General features: G+C 38.0%; 3 protein-coding genes across 4 annotated transcripts in view; all 3 read left to right on the top strand.

Annotated features, from left to right (window-relative positions):
* The window catches only part of LOC108006355 (Salivary gland secretion 7), a 161196-nt gene that overhangs the window by 140086 nt on the left and 2610 nt on the right, over window positions 1-18500 (top strand). The gene's annotated exons all lie outside the window — the stretch shown is intronic.
* Window positions 5462-15922, top strand: chrb (charybde). Its single transcript, XM_036814786.3, has 4 exons — window positions 5462-6592; window positions 12565-13222; window positions 13290-13400; window positions 13464-15922. Exons 1-4 carry the CDS (start codon window positions 6526-6528, stop codon window positions 13540-13542), a joined length of 915 nt encoding a protein of 304 aa, XP_036670681.3. The 5' UTR covers window positions 5462-6525; the 3' UTR covers window positions 13543-15922.
* Window positions 17442-18073, top strand: LOC136116891 (uncharacterized). Its single transcript, XM_065864502.2, has one exon. The coding sequence runs from the start codon at window positions 17742-17744 to the stop codon at window positions 18000-18002; it is 261 nt and encodes an 86-aa protein (XP_065720574.2). The 5' UTR covers window positions 17442-17741; the 3' UTR covers window positions 18003-18073.

An 18500-nucleotide genomic window follows, 5' to 3' on the forward strand; every position in this document is an offset into this window, starting at 1 on the left:
AAAATTAGGTATAAGAATTTATGACGATTAAAAAATGATTTTCCTGAATTTTCCTTATACCTTCAGGTAAGCTTATTTTTCCAAGTGCAGATTCATCTCCTCGGAGGGCCATGTAAATTGCGTCAGCTTTCGTGGCGACTTGGGAGGCGGCGACACCACCAGGGGACAAATGTACATAATCATGTCAGATGTCAGCCGAAACGAAACGAAATGAGTAACGAGGCAGGCAACTCAGTCCAGGAATCCAGAAATGCCAGCAGGGCATTTGATTGCCTTGGCGCTGCCTCAAATAAATGGGGACCATCACTTGATGCCAATTGCTTGCCTTGTTCTCGCTCCTTTTGGAATACTTCAATTTCTTTGTGGCGTAACAATCATCTGGTGCGTTCCCCGTTTCCGATTTGACGCCTTACTGCGCTTTAAACATAATGGAAACTTGGAAAAAGTGTCAACCAATTGGAGCTTTTTAAATTAAGAAGTCAAATGAATTTTGACTTCTTTATAATACGATTGGTGGGCTGAAGAATTCGCGTTTTAATGTTTTCTTTATTTTTGAAAGAACAAATTTTCTTAAATATGTTTTATAAATATTTTGCAATTTTCTTTAACTAAGAGCTGCGTTTTATTTAAACTTTTGACTGCTTACCAAAAACTTAACAATTTATTTGGCTTATATTTTGGAAATCGAAATAATGTTCAAAATTGTTTCACCTTGAACCAAGTTAACTCAATTCAAAACAATTTTAAAAGAATGAAAGAAAGGGATCACGCCTTCCCCTTTAAAAATCAGACTGAATCTCTTTAATATGGGCCCAAATCGGACGGGGATGTTAGGATGAGGATGGCAGATGAAAGTCAAACGAAATGGAGCCGAATCGCTGGCGTCTTATCAAACCGCACACGCGCCCATCTTGCCCATCACGACCACTGGCACTACGACTACCCACTGCCACTACCACTTCCACTACCGCCTCATCATCATCTTCATGATGCTGCAGGAAAGAAACAGAAATCTACTACATCATAAACTAGGAAGTTGGGGGCGGAGTGGAGATGGAGGCTGGTGCGGATGGGTGGTTTTCGAAATTATGTTGATAACCTCGCATGATCCTGACATTAGAGCTGCTCGGATGCTCGGCTCTGTCGACAACGACCGACCTGGGATGAAATGAGGACGGGATGGAATGGCCTGGGATGCGAATGCCAATGCGGATAGAAACAACGATGGCGATGACGATGGAGATGGAGATGTGCACGTACCGGCTTAAGTATATTCAAGCATATGGAGGGAATCAAGTGAAAATCAATAAAACCCAAACACGTCTACACAAATCACATGAAAATCGATGTTCATGGCAGTTACGCTCCTCCAACTTGCACCAAATACCACACGGAAAGAAATGGAAGTATCTAATAGTGATCGTTCATACTGTCAAAAAGGGTAAAATTATTTTTAAATAGATAGATATTACCACTTAATAGAGTTATCAATTGACCACGCTTAAATTCTTACAAAACATACTATTGGAATTTATTTTTTAGTTTTCAAAACACCTAAAAACTGCAAAAATAAATAGAAATCGTGGGTTTTTTAATTAAATTCAATACAAATGTAGTCAAAGTGTGCAATGTTCCTCGTTATACTTGTTATATAAAATTTATTTGTGATTGCCATTTACATTTTTTAAAATCTTTTTTCAAAAAAGAAATTTGAATATAAACTATTTGTTAAAAAAGGCTGAGAGCAGTATGTACAAAGTAATGAGCTTTTAAGTTTTAGCTAAGTTATAACAAAAAACCATAAAAAATGGTATATTGTTCTATCAAAATAGTTACATTTTAAAATCATTTCATGAACTAAAAATACTATTTGGCTTACAATTACTTAGTCCTGCAATGGACAATTTTCTTTGTTAATTTTAATCATTAAAAATATATAAAATTTATAAAGTGAATATTTTTGAATTGACCTACTTTATGAAAGCGAAATTAATTATATCCCAATGACACCCCAAAAGTGGTTAGTCATTCCAATTTTGCTGAGTAATTTTTGTCAACTAATTAATAGGCTTTTCTTTTTTCCCGTGCAGCGAGGGGCGCGAGAACTAAAAAGCCACTCTTGGCCAGCTCCAGTTTCCGGCTCCCCGGCGATGTATCGAAGAACTTAAAGGATTGTTGCCCATGTTGTTGTAGCTATTTTATTGGGAAAACGTGCAGCGCATTAGAAGAGGCAGCTCCGCATTTTCCTCCTGCGCCACAAAGGCTCACTAAGTGGTCCATTCGACGATGGCGATGGCGATGGCGTTGGGTTGCTCGAAAGGCGTTCATTTGTATCCCATTTGGAATCCCGGCGAAGCTTCTATGGTTCCGTTCGGAATTCGGAATTGGGAATTTTGATCCTGTGAAGAAAGGATTGCCGGCCTAAGTGCCCGGCAGCCGGGCTTTGGTTGGGGCTTTTAGCAGCGTTTTCTTACGGCTCCCATTCCGCTCCACATTTGTCCTGCGAAGTGCATTTGTGTGTCTGCGAACGTGAAGGCTTTTCCTAGTCCCACACCTGTGAAGAAGTTTCAAATCACGAAAAAATATCAAATCTAAGTGGATATGGTATATGGATTTGAGAAGCATTTATGCTGGGGCTGACAAAAAATAATAACACCACCTGGCAGTTATTTTTGAGCTCCATTAGACCCGAGGCGAAAATCACATGGATCAATAAACACAAAACCAATTTTTGCTCGTTAGCTAAGCATTAGATCGATTTCAGAAATATATAGTATATTTTGGTTTTAATTAATTTCTATAAAATCAAGCTTTGGGGCAAGAGGCGGATGCAGGATTTGGTTTTAGAGGGGTTTCCAGAACACATTTTTATTGCATACTTTTCAAATACATTTTACCCGTGAATGGGGGGCACTTTTTCATCCATTTCTTAAGTGTATGGTTGTTTTGCTTTTGGTTAGATAGTTTAATACGTAAATGAGGCATTGAGTTTAAGAAATTATCACATATAATCATTATTATATCTACAAAGTAAAATATATAATATGCTACTACTACTACTTAGTATATTAGTTAGTTATTACTAACATAGTATATAAAGTGTAAGGCGAAAAAGATTAGATTTCTTAAATTTTTTTGGACAAACGGTAGGTATTTTTTAAGAAAACAAAACAAACGATTCGCAAAGTAATCGTCTTTGCAATGAGGAAAGGTCTATTAAGCTGCTGCGGGTTGATTTCGGTAGGGGGACTAGTAAGCCCCCCTGAACATCTCATTTGGCTAACTCCCGGCGGGACGTATTTAGGTTAAACTCGTGTGGACTCACTCACATAAATCATGCATTTGATTAATTGTATGCTACTGACTTTTATCCTGTTCGACACTGCTGCAGCGTGCCTAAAAAAAACTGAAAAGAAGATGAAGGAGAGCTAGCCTTTAAAAATTTTGGCATACACTGAAAAAAAATTAAAATGCATTATACTTATTTTTAATTACTATCAACAAAGAAAAGACGGATACAAATAAGAACATAGGGTACTGATAAATTTATCGTTTTAAGATTACTAGCCAACACACTTTTTGCGATTCAGGAATCTGTTTAAGCGATAAACGACCGAAATTCAATAGTAAAAATGGTTTGGAAAAAGATATTTCACTAATAACGTTTGTGTGCAAGTTTCATCTAATTTACTTAAACGAGTCTCAAATTTGGAAAGAAAATATTTTGAATTTTTTTGTGATGGGACCCCAAAATTCGTGTAAAATTCATCATACTTTCAAATCCCCTTTTATTTGCAGATATAGAGGAATTTGTTTTTTGTGTATATCTTCTTGTTCGCAATCGGTTAAAAATATTCACATCTATCCAAATTCGTTGAAACACTTACGCACTTACGTATTTAAAAATATCCCTTCAGTACTTGGAAAACCTAGTTTGTATATTAAACGGGATAAATCATATGCCTATTCTATAGAACCTGTTCCATAGAACCTGTTCTTTTTTTGTGTAAATATTTTTGTTTTTTCTCAGTACATTGGTGCGGCAGAAGCCCCATGCTGGGCATTGTGCCCCTCCCCTCCCCGCCCCGTCCCCTTCCCTCGCCCTCCGCCAGGCAATTGTGTTGTGTAAACATTTTTTCAGCATTAACTGACATGTGTAAATCCCCCAGCACTACAACACCCAGACCCGGAAAAAAGGCAGCTAGACGAGGGAAATGCGGATGCTTTCTCCAAAGACGATCCGATGGAGAGCGGAGCACCCACAACGAGCCAGTGACAAATAGGAAAAGGGGAGTGGGGTGGCAGGGGGAGTGGGTGGGTGGGGGCTACTCGGGATGTGGGATATGGGATAAGGGGCTGAAAGGGGCCAAGGGGCCAAGGGGGCGGGGGAGGAGTGTTAGCCGGACTGTCCAACGCCAGCGGCGCCATTTTTTATTTCTATTAAGATGAATTGTTAAAACAGTGACAGGCCCTGTGTCGGCGAGGCATTTTCATCCATTTTCTTGCTTTTCCCTTCCATTTCCACCAGAACGAGGGGCGGTACGATGGGTCTTGTCATCCGGTAAAGGCCACATATACGATATACGGGCATCAACATATGTACAGTGTATTTATATAAGTAAGTAAGTACATACGTAAATACACAACTGTGTGCTGGAGATACATTCCCCAAAACACCATAAATCCTCTTATGAAATTCTTATAAAAAGGAACAAGACAAAAAAATTCAATTTAAAAATAATATGTATGCATGTTTAAAAAAACACCAATCAAAACATAATTTTAAACACAATAGTTTCACTTATTAACTTTTTTAAAATTATCAATTGGTGTTTTGATATTACAGGCTTCATAAGAGTTTCAATACTTTATATATAATTAATAATAGCTAATAAGGGATTTTTCCAAAAATTGCAAATTTTAAATACATATAACGTATATTTTTTTATATTAGGCTATCCGCTATATATTTGTACAATACAGATAAATTAAATGGTATAAAAGAAACCCGAAAAAATTGTTTTCAAGTGATATGAATATTTAAAAAGATTTTAAAATGAATTCAAAAAATGATATAAAAACATGTTTAATTAACTTTTTTGCATACTTTTAACTTTAGAAAAATTCTTGAAAATGATTAAAACGAAAAACTCAAAACAAATTACACTAACATAGTTATGCTTTCAAAATTGACTCAAAGAGAGCTCCCATGAGTGTCTTCTCTTAGCTCAAGAGTTTGCCCGAAGTGCTCAAGGGATTTCCGCTCTCTTGAGCCCTTTTACAACAGCTGATGGCAACACATGATCGCCCGGCAGCAGCAGCTGGCAGCTGGCGGCCGCAAGAGCCAAAGTGAGAGAGCCGCTCAAGAGAGAGTGGAAAGGAAAAGGAAAAGCTGCGACGCCGGCAGCGCAGCCGGTGCGGAAAATTGGTATAAAAGCAGCAGCACGCGAGCCGGCCGGATAGTAGCTTTGGAAAACTGTTTGGAAACTGCTCCGCTCCGCTCAGCTCAGCTCTCCAGTGTGTCCCGTTATCGAAGTTGTGCCGCTGCCGCCGCCGCCGCCGCTGCCGTAGTCCAGTTTTTCTTCTGTTTTCCAAGCTCTCTGGCAGCGCTGCTCTCGCAACGCACCCACACACAGACAAAAAGCGGCCACAGCACAGCTGAGCGAGCGAAAGAGCAAACGCAGCAGAGACAGAGAGAGTGATAGAGAGAGAGAGAGAGGGAACGGGAACGGGAACTTAAAGCTCTGCTTTTTCCATACGAAACCGCAGTCGAAACGCGGCCGCCAAAAACAGCACATCGGACCAAGAGCGAGAGCGAACAGGCAGAAAGAGGCAAAACGGCCAGGCAGTAAGAACACTTCTACAAGAAACGCAGCCATCAGCACTTGAAACTCCGCCATATGTAGCCAAGCAGAAGCAAAGATAAAAACGCCTAGGAAATCGAAAACGAAATCTCTGTCCAACCAACAACAACAACAACCAGAACGTCTTGAATTAAATCAAAACCATGTGCTGTGCTTAAATTTATTAAGAAAACCAGACAGAGCGAGATAGAAGAAAGGAAAAGGAAGCTAAACCAGCGAGAGAGCGAAAGAGAGAGAGAGAGCTGAACGGGGCGGCGAATTGCGTTGATTTTTTAGCATGTATTGAATTGAAACGTTTAACTAGAATAACAAATTTAGTTGTTGATACTTTTCCAATTGTTTGTTAAAACGCTGTCGCTGGAAAATCGAACTCTCCACCCACACACACACCGCACACCACAAAAAACACCCAACACCCGCGAAATAAAATCAAATTCTTGTGATTAAAGTGCATTTCTATACGTACGTTAAATACAACTATCCACACTCACGCAATAAACACACACGCATACATATATAACGCAACGAAAGTCGGTCGAGATCGAAAATCTATATATCGCAATCCATATATCGGTGGAAGCAGCAGCAGGCGGCAGACTTTTATTCGAAAACCCAACACTCGGCTGAAAACACACAAAACAGCAGTTTCAACGGCGACTCTATGAAGATGGAAGTGCTCTCAGTACAAAATCACATTCAGGGAAAATTCGGTGTTAATAAAATTAAAGGTAAGTCGAAATGTCCAATGAATTCATAAAAAGTGTGTGGTCATAAAGAGTTTTTAGTTTGCTATCTTTGGTGAAGTCTAGAAAAAATAGAGATAGGTTCTAAGGTCTGAAAGCTACGTTTTTAAATCCAAAGATAATGCAGAATACTTTGAAAATAGTTTTTTTTACATGAAGAATAAGTAAAATCCCAAACAGCAACCGTAGTATACCAAAGAATATCAATACTTTTGACAATATATCAAAAATTTACATTTTCCAGATGGTTTTTCCATAAGACCATGTGAAAATATTTTTAAATGTTGATATATTTAGTTGTTTCCAAAAAAAAATTGATTTCAGAAACTAAAATTTTGTTTAATTTAGTGTCCCAAAAAGTTTAATATTTTTTCAAATGGATTCGTTAGTGGTTTTTATAAAGGAATACTTTAAAAAGAACATCTTAGAACAAAAGTTAACACACATGTGAGACAATTTCTAAAAAACTAAGGCAATGTGTTTAGATCTAAGTTCATTAAAAATCAAAGGTTTCTAAAAATAAGTTTAAAGTTTAATCCACTTGTGCCGTGAAAAACGATTCTTTCCCTCTATTTCCTGTGGAGTTTCGTTATTGTTTTTCTTTAATTACCAAATCGAAGAGCATTTCCGATTAGGCAGTATAAAAATCAAATGCAGCACAAGCACAACAGAAATGATTAAACATTTACTGTTCGGTGTTATTATGCTTGATTAATTTTAATGCCCTTCCACGCATTAAAACTAAATTTAAGGTCGCTGCTCACCTTGTGAACTTACAAAATCCACTCGGGTCGTTTCTTGCAAGAATTCTCAATTAAGGCACATTTCAGATATTTTAATGTGCCACGAACATTTTTATTTTTCATGTTTATGGCCCATTATTTTCTTCTTTTTTGATTCAATTAATTTTATAGCGTACGGAAACATTTCATTTGATGTCTTTAGCAAATTTTCCAGAGATTATAAAATTCATTTATTCAAGTTTTTCTTTAACCAATGGAAACACTTTTCTCTGATTCCAAATGGAAGTGCTTAATGCTTCAAGTGTTCTTGAATTAAGTTCCATTTTGATTGAGCATCAAGGCTTTCCAAATACCGAAATTTCCAAAACGAATGAAAAGTATTCCTTCACGAAATCGCCTGCATTTTTACAACCCGTTGGGGCCCGCTTGAGGGGTTGTAAAAATGTGAAATTTGCATTATGCATTTTGCATTTTGCACTTGGCTCCCGTCCGAAGCCAGGCCGGCATATCCTGTTCATGTGTCTGACGGGCGGATTATGCAACATCCTGTTAATCCTGTCACTTTAAACTTTGCACCACGGCCCCCACAAGGAGTCGAGTTGGGCAAATTAGACGGGGGACAACAGGCCGTCTGGGCAACAGGGAGGATTCCATATGCTTATAGCCATACCTCCATATAGCCATACATCCATATAGCCACGTAGCACGTAAGCCAAAAACAGCAAAAAATGTAAAATCACCCAGAGGCGAACACAACACAACAAGCGGCGGTGGTAGCGACATGCAACAACATGTCGCTTCCAACGTACACTCCCGCAGATTTACCGTTACCCGCAGTGTTGCCCCTTTTAGCGGGAAAGGAGATTTAAAACAGTTATTTTGTAGAATATTCTCGCTTCTTTTAAGGGGGAAGTAAAATTAAATATACAAATTTATTTTAGTGGATATCGTGAAATTAAACCCACAGCAAATTGTGTACTTGTCTTCTAATAATCTTTTTTTGGATCATGTTTAAATGTCTACTCCTTAATGTACAAATGTATGTAAACATTAAATAACTGTGCAATGTAGACCAGTTTCAAGTATAAGTTTAGCTAAAACATATCAAACCCAAGTATTTAAATATAGTAGAATAGTTTCAATGATATGTTTAGTTTAATTTTGTATGTTTAGAGGTCCGTTCAGGTCTTAAAGACAGTTACATTTTTACAAAAATATATAAAATGGGATATATGGTATGTACAATGTACATATTCTCCAATCATAAGATCTAATGGTCTGGAATGGACAGATTTGGCGTGAAAAAAGCTGAGGGGCCCGTTTTGTCTACACTTCCACCTTGTTGTTGGCTTGCATCGCGCTCAAAGCTCTGCAGACCCCGCCAAACCTCCGCCTCTGTGCCGCCCCCCATACCGCCCTTCCACGCCCCTGGCAACGTATGTATTTGCAGTCAATTTAATTTCATGACTGACTGAGCGCATGCAATTTTATTTTCGAAGGACATACGAACCAGGCAGCCTCACCAACACTCACACATGGTCATTATTCTTTCTCCGTGAAGAAAATGTACATACTGTATGTATGGGTAGAAAATGTTAGTAGTAATATTTGGATTACACTCTGTTGATTTCTAAGAATACCTAACAAATAATTTATTAGATCGTTTTAATATTTTTTTACGTCGATTCTTACATTATCATTTTGCTATTTAAGATTAAAAATTTATGATTTAAAAATTTATTACATCTTTCCAAGTGATTTAGATCCCTTGCTTAATATAAACCTTAACCTCTGTTATGCCCATGTTTCTGGTGCTATTATTCTTTAGTTATCTTTATATGTATTTTCTTATATTTATATGTTCATATATATGTACATACCTCCTCTTGGGGATTGCGAAAAAGGGTTATCAAGAACTTGATTTAATATTTATCAAACCCATGCGTGGGTTTGTCGAATTTAGATTCGCAGCGGTTTCCAAAGATTTCCATTAGGGGCCAAATGCGAATGACTTCCAAAATTGGTCGCAATGAATTATTTATAAACTGCTCATTGATTCAAAAAACTAACATGTACGTACATACATATGTATGTTTGTATACACACATCAACAATCATACGCAAACACAAACATACGAAGCACAGTTCATGGACTGTCTTACAACCAATTTAACTTGATTAGCGACTTTTTATTGAAGATCTGAAAATAGAATGGGACTGAGCAATAAGCGTTGATAACAGTACAAACGTCTTACTTCGGTAATTAAGTGGAAAAACTAAAAATAAAGGGAATTGTATTGAGTAAATATGAATGTGTGTACATATGTAGTTGTATTATAGGTAATCTCTACTTAAGAAAAGTAAAGTATTACTTTACTTATGAAATATCTTATATGTACATATATAGTGAAAATATATCTTCCAAAGTCAATATATTTAATTAAGGCATTAAAAATGCAAGAAGTACAGGTTTATCATAGACAATATACACTGTGAGAACACGATTGCCATTCTGAAGTGCACGTAAATTAAATCTCAAGGCCAAGCGACGTCACGCATTAAGAGAGCCAAGTAATAAGCCCGAAGCTCCCCTATCAGCCTCCCCCTCCCCTTCCCACACCCACTCTCTCACTCCTCTGAGGTGAGCAACAACAATGGAGGAGCACAAGAAACAAGAACAGTCATGTTTGTGGTGTACCGTTAACTTGGATGGGCTGATGCTGCGTCGGTGCTTCTTCATTCCGCAGGTATTGTTATGCATACATATGTATGTACATATGTAGGTACATTCTTGTGTTCGCTGTTGTTGTTCTTGCTGATTTCGGATGCACAAAACACACAACCACAAATGCTCCTCGATTGCTGCGGTAAGCAAGACAAGGATAGACGAAGTAGGGAGGGTTGGCGAAGGAGGAGGGGGCTGTCTGTTCATCAATATGCCCATCTCTACTTCAAAAGCAAATACATACATATGTACATATGAATGTGGGCAGACGCATATGTACAAGTACACCACCCACAGTGCAAACCCTTTTAAATTTGTCCATTAAATAGGAACAAAAATATATGAAATTCAAATGTTAAATGTAAATTCAATAATAAAAAAAAACGAAATAAAAAGGCAAAATATGAAATGAATTAAAAAAAAAAAAAATATAATAGAAAATTGGATCATAACTTCATATAAATGTACCATACAATTTTGGACTGATTTTATTATTTATAATTTTTAAAATAAATTCCTAGAATACTTTCAAGATATTGAAAGCAATGAAATCTTCCAGTATCACAGAAGTATCTGAAGTGGGAATTACCTCCACCTAAGGGATAGGTGCAGTTTATGGAATTTGTTTATTGGTTCGTAAAGATAACAAGATTATTTTCATTTGTGAGTAGAGTTTTTACGGCTACTAATTTGCTCGCAGCTGTGGCAGAATGTACATCCAAACATTCATACATACATATGTACATATCCATACAATGTACACATTTGTTTGTGTGCTCTGTAATTAAGTGTGTGGTCGTTTTCTGTTTTTTGTTTTTTATTTCGTTCTTTTTGGCTTTCGCTTTTTTGACTTTGCACAAACCCTTTTGTGGAGACAACGGCTCTTGACAAAATCCAATAACACATACGCAGTGCGAGAGAGACGGGGCTATGAGGGGGTGGAGAAGGAGAAGGAGGAGAGACGCACACATGTGGACACATGCAGAGCCGCAAACATGTGCCGTTAATTTCTTAATTACGCGGGTGTGCCTAGGAGACAGAGGGAGACGGAAGACAGGGGAATGAAATGGAAGAGCAAGTCAGATGCAGGGGGTGGGAGCGAGAGAGGAAGAGGAGGGACATGCAAAGCTAACGAGAGCAAATTGTCCATTCAGCAACGTTGCAATGATTATACAGTGGGCGGCATGGGGCGAAGTGGGGGAATGTACAATGGGCGGGGGGCATACCCTCTTTAAAGAGTTTCCGCGCTAATTACAAGACGCTGTCGAGACAAGCCAAGTATGTAGTTAATTTGTACTCGCTGCACTTGCACTCCCACATTGTGCACTCACAGTCTCTGGAAAGGAGTGTGAATCCATTGTTGGGGAAAAGTCATCAAGGAAAAGACAAGCAAATATTGTGAAATTTCAGCTACTGGATCTATCTAATCTTCCTATAATCTATCTTTCAAGTGATTATCTTAAAGAGAAGGAAATCCTTACCAGATTAATGCATGTTATTTAGCTTTAAAACGAACTTACAGTGCTTTTTGAACAAATTTTAAATATTGGATAGTTTTAAACATTTTATTGGAAGGATTTGATAGCAAAGAGAAAAATAAAAAAATCAAGAGACACATTTTAAACGTCTCAGTTGCCTGACAATTCGACCCACTGTACCATTTAATTCCCAGCTCAGTGGAGTTGAGCATTCGAGAGGAGTTGAGCTCCGCTTTTTATCGTCTGGTCGGGTAATAAAGTAACAGCAAAAGAAATAAAAGCATGTGGAGAGAGGAGAGGAAGTTGTGCGAAGAGGGGTGAAACGAAGGGGGCGGGGCACAAACTGCTGACTTGGGACACGCAGAGGCAGAGGGAGAAAGAGAGGGGTGAGCGTCAGCTGGAAACGGGAAACGGCTGATTTTCCAGCTGTTGTTGCCAGGTGATTTCCCCCGCCCCCACCTCGCCACCCCTGCGCTCTCTGGAAGCGGAGTCTGCGCACTGCGCTCTTTCCGGTTCCACCGAGTGGAACGCGAGTGTGGATCCCGACTCTCAGACATCAGCTGATTTTTTTCGCTTCCATTCCCACATGGAACTCTTTGCCGGTCGATGTGCTATCCAAAGCTACAGTTGAACTTCCGTAACTCGAACTTTTCACATCAAGATTCTTTGCCGGTCGATGTGTTGTCCAAACCTACAGTTGATCTTCCGTAACTAGTACTTTTCCAAGCCGGACTTTGCATAAATTAAAAGATCTGTTGTGAACTGCCTTAAAAGCAGTAGAAAACTGTTAAAATTCAGGTACTAAGCTCTCCAAGTTTTGTATTTTCAAGAAATTGTATTGTATTTAAGAAAAATTAAAGATAAACAAATTTACAAACCTATTCTTTTCGAAGAACTTTTCTAAAATAATATAACTTTTTGTGCAATAACATTATATTAAAACCAATAAGTAATATAAAAATATTATAATATTTTAAATTACCATTACAACATTTCTCCTATTTTTTGCAGACTGGCAAGCTGCGACAGCACCGTTGGAGGAGGAGGAGGAGCTGACCGCGGGCGTGAACGGGAGCACAGCCGCCGGCGAGGGCATTCTGGACGTCGACGTGGTGGATGGCCATCCGGCATCCGTGCTGCACATGCGACAGCACCAGGCGCTCAACACCCGCCCACCGGCCACGCCCCCGTCGGCAGGGGGCGGTGGTCCTTTGGCGGGAGGAGGAGGAGGAGTAGCTGGCGGAATGACCACTCCCAAGCAGGCCACCTCACCAGTGGCTGCGGCCAGTTTCGAAGTGCCCGTTAGCGGAGGCAGTGCGGCCGCTTATCACCACGCCTACATGACCAACGTGCTGGCCAGCACCGCCCAGCAGCACTACCACCACCCACTGCCCGCCTCGCCGCTGCAGTCGACGGCCGGCGCTCGATTTGGGGCCGCCGACAATCTGGACGATGTGAGCGCCAGCGCGGTGCGGGAGCTGTCGCAGCAGCTGCAGGCCCAGCTGAGGGACGCCAAGAGGCGCCATCTCTCCTGCACCGAGGTCACGCTGCCCAACGACCTCACGCAGCGCATCGCCGCCGAGATCATCCGGATGTCGGAGCGGGAACCGTGCGGCGAGCGGGCCTGCACACTCTTTATTGAGTTCGAGAGCGAGCCGAACAACGTCAGGTGGGGATTTCCCTTAAAACTATATCTGGAACACTTATGAATAATATGTATTCGCTTTCCCCTGCAGGCGCATTGCATCCTTCAAGGTGGACCCGGATACGGTGTCGATATTCGAGTTGTACCTGACCTTGAGGCAGGACAAGAGCGGCTGGACCTCCCTGCTGCCGCAGTTTATAAAGTAAGCATCTACAAGATAGGTTCGGTCTAACAGCACACTAAATATGCCATTGATCTCCCCCAGAAACCTCACCCGTAGCAATACCATCAACATCAGTCCCGACTTCACGCTGACCAAGAACAAGCTCTACTCATCCGAGTGAGTTGCTCGACGGAGGAGCGGCACGGAGCATGGCGAACCGGCATCGCTGGGCTGCTCGAAACTCAATCCCTCCGAACAACAGCAACAGATAGAACAGCAGCAGATAGAACAGCAGCAGCCATCGCAATAGCAACATCTGTCGGTCGTGCCTCCTCCGTCGCGATAGCCCAGATTCATGATCTCCATTATGGAATACAGAGAGATACAGAGATGATGTTTAACCGTAGAGGCAAACTTTTGGACCACAAACTATCAACTTACTCCTGCAAATAACAAATCAACTCAACGCTAAAGCAAAACACAATTATTTTGGAACCTAAGCTCTAAAAACAAAACCAAAAAACCAAAACGAAAACAAAAACAAATCAACTGCAGTTGCAGGCAACTCAAAACTCTTATTGGACTGACTTTTTGGCTTAAACAAAAAAGGTACTTTTTGAAAAACGAAAAAAATCGCAACAAAAAAAGAAGTATTGAAAACGAGGAGAACAGAAAACCATAAGGAATATTCAAAATATTGTAAAACGTTAAGGCAGACAAGCAGAAGAAAACTTCACTCAGTGAACGGTTGTCGGTGATCCGTTTTAAATTGAATACAAAAGGCAAAACCCCCGGACGGAAGTGTAGAGTATTAACCCCATTTGTATGTATGGATGTGTGTACACCATCACCTTGTATCATCATCATAATCCAGGAATCAAATGTATAATGCATGTCTTTTGTCACGATTCAATTAGGCTATTACTTCTAACACATGCATACATACATCTAAATACTGTATTGAGAAAAAGGAAACCCACAAATTTCTATATATATATGAGAGCAAACAATAAGAATCGGAATCGATCAACCGAAGCAGAAAGAGGAAAGTTAATAATAACAAATATAAAAACAAAGTTGATGTGATATTATATAATAATTATGAATATTGATAAACGCATACACACTCACGAACACACTCACATACATAAAGAAATCAAACGCAAACATTTTGCAATAGATTGGAAATTATTTCGAAATTTGGTTCGATCCCGACACCCGTCAAGTCGGTTCCCAGTTATCTTACAAAAACAGAAAAACAAATTTAATGTTAGTGAAATAGATTCAAGAAATTCTCAAAATATTTCCACCTATGTATGATTAAGCTCTGTATTATTATTTTAATTAATTATTATTTTCTTGTTTTTGTGCATAGTTCCAAACTTTGCGAAGAAAGTGTAGCCGAGTGGCTGAATATACAATATACATATATAGATATATATGAAAAATATTTCTAATATTCGATGTGTTTCTAATGTAAGATTTTAATATTAAACAAGAAAATCGAAATCAACCAACAAGCAAAACTAAACTAAAATCCAGCAGAAGATTTCATTCAATGTGCGTAGCTGTGTGTTTATCTGTAGTTTAGTTAACAAAAAACAAATGCAACAAACATCCAACAATAACAACCACACGATATGACAAACAAACAAAATTTGATAAGAGAAAAGCGATGAATATATCGAAAGAAATCGGTTAAGTATTCAACTAATGGATACATTTTGGCTAGTTAGTTGGCAAACAAATTGTTTTGATTAACGAATGCAGTGAAATTATTTATAGAAAAAGCAAAAAATTTATGAAAAAAATGGGTAACTATTGTGAAGAGGCAGAAGCAAAAACTTTCGGAAAATATAAAGTCATCTGTGTTAATAAATTTTAAAATAATTTTTAGCGTAGAATAACAAAACAAAGAAGTGAAATCGCAAAGGCAAAATTAATTAAATCTGTTGTAGGCGACAGACCTCTAAAGCTCTCACAAAGCCACAAAAAAAGAACCGATCCCAAGTATTTGACAGGTTAATTGTAGTTTTTACTCGTGCATAACACACACCCTCAAACAAACACACGCAATGGCAAACAAGAATTTATTTATAGAACCAAGAAATACAAAAAACATTTGCAATAATTTATATTAAACTAACGAAAACTTTTTTCCATCAATAATCAATCCCACAAAGATCTCGACTAATAAGATGAAGAACTCATTATATGATTAAGGAAAGAGCAAATGGAAAATTACACACGAAAAGTACAGCTTAGGTATTTAAAACTTGCTTTAAACTTATTTAGGTTAACCCAGGTGTAAAATGCCAAGGCCCTCTAATGCATAATAAATGTTTTAGCCATCTCAACTCAAGTATCGACGTTTTCAGCTCCATTCGATCATTAAACACAATCACACACATAAGGATATGCATATACTAAGGATATGTAGTGTATGTAAATAGGGCCACCGTAGCAGCAATAAATGAGAAGAAATTAAAAACTCTATATATACTGTATTAACTAATTAAATGTGAACATAAATAAAGCAAGTGAAGAAATAGAACCATGAATGTGATCTATTTAATAATAATCTTAAATAAAATTAAATTTGCAGAAGGCAAACCAGAGATATTGCGATCATTTCCTTTTGTTCAATTGAAATTATTAACCATGTAGTTGTAGAACATTATAATTTGTAGAATTCTCAGTATCATTTGCCGCATTTGTTTCCATATTGATTGGTTAACTATTTTGTTCACAGTGTTGCCAGGCTTTGTAAGATTGTACGATTCGCAACGCTTTCTGTGTGGTTTTTCTTGAGCTTCTTTTGTAAATCGGATATCTGATATTGTATTTTGAAGTAGTGAAACTATCTCCAGTTTTCGGAGTGTTTTTTGTTACGTTTTCCATGGATAAGTGTAAACTGTATAGGATACAAAGAAAGAAATGAATCTTAGATCTGTCCAGTGCTCCTCAAAGTATTTTGTAAACAATAATGATAAACCAAAAACAAAAAGAAAGCGACAACAAAAATCGTGACAAGTATCAAGCCCGTAAGCAAGCGGATATGAATATGTATTTATGCAAGGGCTATGCGAAAAGTTCTATTAATGAATGTAAAATAGATGGATATATCTATATATATTGTAGAATTTTTACACATTCTATTACGGACTACAAAGTTACCGACTAAGGCAAACATTACGATTACTACTACGGCAGAACTAATGTATATTTTCAATGTATGTGTGTGTGTTGTTTAAGGGAACCAATTACTGCATTCAAGAATCAAATTACAAATCAATTAACGATCGCCTCAAGTGAAATCGAAAGCAAATAACTATCCGTAACCCTAGGGAACCCCCAGTACCAGACAGCACCCGAATCTGAATTTGAATTAAAACTGCATTCCAATTGCGACCGACATCAGTATGGCATCTTTGATTATCGATAGGAAGTTCTATTCAAACGATTATCCCACCATATGCAATCTGAGCCAGATTTCATTATAATTTTCACGTTCGTTATAAGTTCAGGATTCATAATCTGCTTTCATTGGCGGCTACGCTCAATCAGTTAAGATAACTCTTAGAGTCCGATTCCCTCCCCAACTTTTGTCAGTTCAAATCTGCGCTTGTTTCGTTTCCGACTAAAATTAATATAAAGGGAATGAAACATTGTTCTCAAATACCGTTGATAGGAATCTGTGTTGTACACCATATAGTTATGTGACGAAGTAATGTTTAACAATTTCCATTATATATGTGGCAATAGGTCTATAACGAATAATGAGTCTAAGGCGAGGGCTGAAACGAAAAACCGAGAGGGGAAAGTAAAATATATATTATATATGTATACCATATACTACCTATATGATTATGAGTGTATGTAATGAAGAAAACAAATGAAATAAAACAAATTTAAATTTTAGTAGCGCTTAACAAATTCTAGCAATTTAACAAATTTTAATTAATCAAATAAAACAAACAAATGCAAAAATTGCAATTTAATTTTTTTCTCTGTGTAAAAGTTGAATAAAAAATAAAAAAAACAACAAAAAAACAATAAATTTTTTAAATGTGAAAAAATGCTTAATGTTTTATTCTATCTTGGAGGGACAGTTTTGTAAAGCTCATTTTGGGTTGAAACATGTTGAACAGTATTGTTGATATTTACTTTACACCATTTGTAATTGAACCAATGATTTTTCTTGTGGGCTTTTCGTCGTAAATTACCTTCTACTCACTTGGCAAATATTTAATTGTTGACAGTTATATTTTGAAGCGGAACTTAAGAGATTGCTATAAAAGTGGTTGATTAGGTATCAAGTAATCACATCACCAAATACTTCGAACCTAGCAGTTGATCAATATCCGACTATAATTCAAGATGAAGTACCTTTTCGTGGTTGCTCTAATCGCATTGTCCATCCAGTGTGCCTATTCTCAAACTTCCACAACAACTACAACAGCTGCCTCTACATCAACCACGACCACTGATGCAACAACCACAACAACCACCTCTTCCACCCACAGGAAGCGTTGTTGGAGGGGCAACAACTGGTGCCACACCCGCATCCCCAACAGGAAGTGCGCGAACCCTAGAAGGTGCCACAAGACCATCGTGATTGTGACCCGCAGAAGAGGGTGAAGATGCCAAGATCTGAAATTGTTATAAAAGAGTAATAAAATTATTGGCTTTTCATTGGTTCAAAAGATACATATTATTATTATTTATTATTATTATTTTCTGTTGTTCCCAAGCTTGGTGTAACTTTCAAAACTCCAAGTCTTTATTGACAGCATACGCAGCAACATTAAAAAGGGAAGGGATATGGGGGATAGATATACCCAAAAAGTAAAAACAAAAAATATTAATAAGGTATTACAATTAAAATATATACTTCATTCCAAATTTTTGATTTTTACTCAAAAAATTTTTGTGTATATATATATATCCCCTTCACAAGCAAATTCTGGATCCGGTGATCCACTGATTGAGAATGACATAAAGGTTGTAGTAAACACTTATAGCCCATAAGTAATTCGTATATCAGCTTCTCGTAGAGTATATGTATATATGCATTATTGAATCGATTCAATAACCGAGTGTCCTTATGATCATTGAGATCCCGGTACTATAAGACCT

Source organism: Drosophila suzukii, chromosome 3 (genome assembly GCF_043229965.1).
Source record: "Drosophila suzukii chromosome 3, CBGP_Dsuzu_IsoJpt1.0, whole genome shotgun sequence".
Classification (NCBI taxonomy): domain Eukaryota; kingdom Metazoa; phylum Arthropoda; class Insecta; order Diptera; family Drosophilidae; genus Drosophila; species Drosophila suzukii.